The 5,027-nt window shown below is 33.1% G+C and overlaps 1 protein-coding gene across 1 annotated transcript in view; it reads left to right on the top strand.

The window, feature by feature from the left end:
* The first annotated feature begins 102 nt into the window (after positions 1 to 102).
* Positions 103 to 5,027, top strand: part of snx13 (sorting nexin 13) — a 64,698-nt gene continuing 59,773 nt past the window's right edge. The window contains exon 1 of the mRNA XM_056479639.1: positions 103 to 247. Coding sequence (XP_056335614.1) covers positions 236 to 247 — 12 coding nt within the window. The 5' untranslated portion in view covers positions 103 to 235. The remainder of the gene's footprint in view (positions 248 to 5,027) is intronic.

The raw sequence follows: 5,027 nt of genomic DNA, 5'->3' as shown, positions 1-5,027 counted from the left end.
TTCCAACCAATCAATGCCCGCGTTCTATATCAGGTGACGTTCCCTCTGTCGCGCGCTGGAGTGTGTGGTCTAGTTTTGTGTGGAGATTCCTTATCAAGCTCGCGCTCATGGCGGCTGTAGGGAGGGCGCGCGCAGTCCTCAAGCGCCTTAGTTTATGAACGTGAGAAGAAGGAAAAAAACGTTAACAATGTGGCGGGGATAAACCAAACGGCCTCCGTGGTTTACATTTTAAATAATGTTTGCAGAGGTAAGCCATCATTTCACCCTCACCGCTTAGCCATGTTTGTGTTTGCAGTCTATTTCCCGCTGGATTGAGCTGCTGTTAGCTTAGCCGCGCGTTACCTGAACAGGTAAATAAACACTCACGCTCAAGCACACACACACGGTCACAGACATGAACACATACGCGAGTTGTGCGAGGGATTATACACATTAATGCGGTGGGATTATACGTTTGTGAGCGCTGACAGCAAGTCTGCTGCTAGCTCAGCTAACATCAGCTGTTTGTGTGTATTTGCATCATGTATACGTGTTTACTCGAGTGATGTGTGTGTGTGACAGTTGTGTGCATATGGAGGCGATGGGCTTGTGTGTGTTTTCAGCGTGTTTCAGCTTGTTTGTTTGGAGAATGGTTGAAAAATGACAGATGTGTCATGGCATGTGTGTGAAACTCTTGTTGCTGTCGTCTGTGTGTGTGTCATTTAATCATCCGATCGTGTACGTAACGTTACTCTAACGCATGTTGCCATAAATATGTCTGTTTTGTGTACATTTGACAGTTAAATTTGGTTAAACTTTGCTGTTTGGGACATGTCAAAGTTTTTAATGGCATTTTTGGACATATTTTGGTTGATAAATATGCTATTTAGTTAGCAGATCGTATGTTTCTATGAAAAACTAACCGTATGTTGACATCATTGAGGTAAAGTTGGTTTTATATTACACATTCGATCAGTGTCAACTTGTGACACGCTCCCTATATTGTTTACCATAGTACTTTGAATATTGGGTTTGAAATCATTGCAGTTGAAAACAACAGTAGCACTATTTATTTGACTGTGAACGATGTTATATTTGGTAGTCATTGGCTGCTAATATGATGTCACTATTTAGTATTTACAATTGATATTTTTGTGAAATTATATTAAATAATAATAATTAAATATATATTAATAGTCAGAATGTGTGAATATAAAACCAACTTTACCTCAATGTTGACATCAGCTCGAGCTACGAGTTTGCTTATGATGACAATCATAGTTTCTGATTATTATATATCGCATTTCTTTTATTTACATTCGAGTATATGTGTATTGCATAAGTAAACACACTAAATTAGAAACATTTGGTAATCCAGAACACACAGTTCTTCTGTAAAATTGGTAATATCATGTATCATGATTTGATTCTATATGTTTTTGTATTTTAGTCTCATATATTGTAAACAACTGTTTTGCCTTTATGAATAAAACCCATGCACACCTTTGTATCAGTAGGCAAAGTTGGTCAAGTTCCGTTTGTTTGTATTACACTGTAGTTTAAATATCTGACTGTGTACTATTAAGGTGACCAACTTTCACCTCTAAGCAATATTTAAACCCATGCAAATGTTGTGGTGTTGGTTGTGGAGGCGAGATAACAGTAGGGTTGTGTAACTTGTGTGTGGATGTGTCATTTCACCCTCTGATTATGGAGTTTCAAAGTAAACTCCAGGTTGGGAGATTTAAGGTCATGCATATGTTGTTGTTGTTGTTCAGATCATAACTGTGATTATGAAAATAAGCAGATTGTCTGGTTGTGTTACAGTTTTTTATTATCTACTAGTCACATATCAAATTTCATGTTTAAATCTGCTAATCAGGAATGACAGAAGAAGTCAATGGTGTGTGAATTGTGGGAATCATTTAGTGAAGCGGTGTGTTACCTTTTGTTTTTGCTGTGAGGGATAATTATATCATTTGTTTGTGAATAGTATAGTATGGTTACTTATGATGACAGGCCTGATAACAGTCTGGATTTATGATGCCTGTTTGGTTATTTTAGATATTTATCACACATTTATGAAGTTAAAATAGCTTAAATGGATAGTTCACGCACAAAAAAATGAAAATTTACTCACTCTTTACTCACCTTCAAGTGGTTCCAAACCTGAATGAGTTTATTTATTCTATTAATAAGTCATTTTCGAAAGTATTGGAAACCTGCAACAATTGACTTCCATAGTATTTGTTCTAAGGAAGTCAGTGGTTACAGGTTTCTAGCATTTTTCAAAGTATCTTCTTTTGTGTTCAATGCTAATAACATGTTAATGTATATTCTCATATTGACATGCTAAAACATAACTAATGCTCGAACATTCTATTTTCAAGCCACCATAAACTTTGCCTTCAAACTTTAATATTTTGTTGTGTATATGTTATGTTATAGTTTAAGGTTTTTATCACAGATTTATGAAGTTAAAATAGCTTAAAGGGATGTTTATTCACCCTCCAGTGGTTCCAAACCTTTATTTTAGTAATAAGTTATTTTCTAAAATGTTGGAAATCTGTAACCATTGACTTCCATAGGATTTGTTCTATGGAAGTCAGTGGTTACAGGTTTCTAACATTTTTCAAAATATCTTTTTCTTGTTCAATGCTAACATCATATTAATTTATATTCTCATATTGACATGCTATTTCAATGCTACGTAATGCTCGAAACATGCTAATAACATGGCTTTCTCAAGCCTCCATACACTTTGCCTTTAGAATTTAATATCTAGTTGCGCATATGTTGTATTAGTTATGATGACAGGCCTGATAACAGTCTTGGATTTATAATATTTTATGGGGTATTTTAGGTTATTTATCACACATTTATTAAGTTAAAATAGCTTAAAGGGATAGTTCACACAAAAAAAATTTATTTACTCACTGTCTACTCAAGTGGATCCAAATCTTTGAGTTTTTTTATATTAATAAGTCATTTTCAAGAATATTTCCAACATGTAACCTTTGACTTCCATAATATTTGTTCTATGGAAGTCAGTGGTTACAGATTTCTAACATTTTTCAAAATGTCTTCTTTTGTGTTCAATGCTAACAACATGTTAATTTACTTTCTCACAGCGATATTTCAATGCCAAAACATGCTAAGTAATGCTCAAAACATGGTAATAACATGGCTTTCTCAAGCCACCATAAACTTTGCTTTCAGACTTTAATAGTTGTACCTATGTTTTATTAGTTAGATATGACGACAGGCCTGATAACAGTCTGGATCTATGATGCCTGTTTGGGTATTTTAGATATTTATCACACATATATGAAGTTAAAATAGCATAAAGGATAGTTTCACATGCAAAAAAATGAAAATTTACTCACTCCTTACTCACCTTCAAGTGGTTTCAGACCTTTATGAGTTTCATTATTCCATTAATAAGTTATATAAGTTTTGAAAATGATGGAAACCTGTAACCATCGACTTCCATAGTATTTGTCCTATGGAAGTCAATGGTTACAGGTTTATAACATTTTTCAAAATATCATCTTTTGTTGTTGCTGACAACATATTATTTATATTCTCATGGCAACAGCGATATTTCAGAGCTAAAACATGCTAAGTAATGCTCGAAACATGCTAATAACCGTAAACTGCCTTCAATCTTTAATATCTAGTTGTGCATATGTTGTATTAGTTATGATGACAGGCCTGATAACAGTCTGGATTTATAATATTTTATGCAGTATTTTAGGTTATTTACCACACATTTATGAAGTTAAAATAGCTTAAAGGGAAAGTTCACACACAACCAAAATTAATTTACTCCCTGTCTACTCAAGTGGATTTAAATCTTTGAGTTTTTTCTTTAAATCTTTAAGTTATTTTAAAGAATATTTCCAACCTGTAACCTTTGACTTCCATAATATTTGTTCTATGGAAGTCAGTGGTTACAGATTTCTAACATTTTTCAAAATGTCTTCTTTTGTGTTCAATGCTAACAACATGTTAACTTACTTTCTCACAGCGATATTTCAATGCCAAAACATGCCAAGTAATGCTCAAAACATGCTAATAACATGGCTTTCTCAAGCCACCATAAACTTTGCCTTGCCATATTAACTAGTTATGATGACAAGTCTGGATTTATGATGCCTGTTAGGGTATTTTAGGTTATTTATCACACATTTATGAAGTTAAAATAGCTTAAAGGCATAATTCACATAAATATGAACATTTACTCACTCTTTACTCACCCTCAAACCTTCATGGGTTCCTTTATTCCATTAATAAGTCATTTTCGAAAATGTTGGAAACCTGTAACCATTGACTTCTGTAGTATTTGTTCTGTGGAAGTCAATGGTTACAGGTGTCCAACATTTTTCAAAATATCTTCTTCTGTTTTCAATGCAAAAAACATGTTAGATTATATTCTCACAGTGATGTTTCAATGCTAAAACATGCTAACTAATGTTTGAAACATGTTAATAGCAAGGCTTTCTTAAACCACCATAAATTCTGCCTTTAGACTTTAATATCTAGTTTTGCATATGTTATATTAGTTAGATATGATGACAGACCTGATAAAAGTCTGGATTTATAATGCCTGTTGGGGTATTTAGGTCATTTAGTACACATTTATGGAGTTTAAAAAGTTTAAAGGGATATGGAAAAATTAAAAATGTACTTTTTTTATTTGTTTACTCGACTTCAAGTGGTTCCAAACCTTTATGAGTTAATTTATTTTAGTAATGTTATTTTTGAAAATGTCGGAAACCTGTAACCATTGACTTCCATAGCATTTGTTCTGTTACAGGTTTCTAGCATTTTTCAAAGTATCTTCTTTTGTGTTCAATGCTAATAACATGTTAATGAATACTCTCATATTGACATGCTAAAACATAACTAATGCTCAAACATGCTATTTTCAAGCCACCATAAACTTTGCCTTCAAACTTTAATATTTAGGTGTGCATATGTTATATTATAGTTTAAGGTTTTTATCACACATTTATGAAGTTAAAATAGCTTAAAGGGATGTTTAT

Source organism: Danio aesculapii, chromosome 19 (genome assembly GCF_903798145.1).
Source record: "Danio aesculapii chromosome 19, fDanAes4.1, whole genome shotgun sequence".
NCBI lineage: Eukaryota > Metazoa > Chordata > Actinopteri > Cypriniformes > Danionidae > Danio > Danio aesculapii.
The sequence above is the reverse complement of the archived record's forward strand: the minus strand, read 5'-3'. Positions and strand labels throughout refer to the sequence as shown.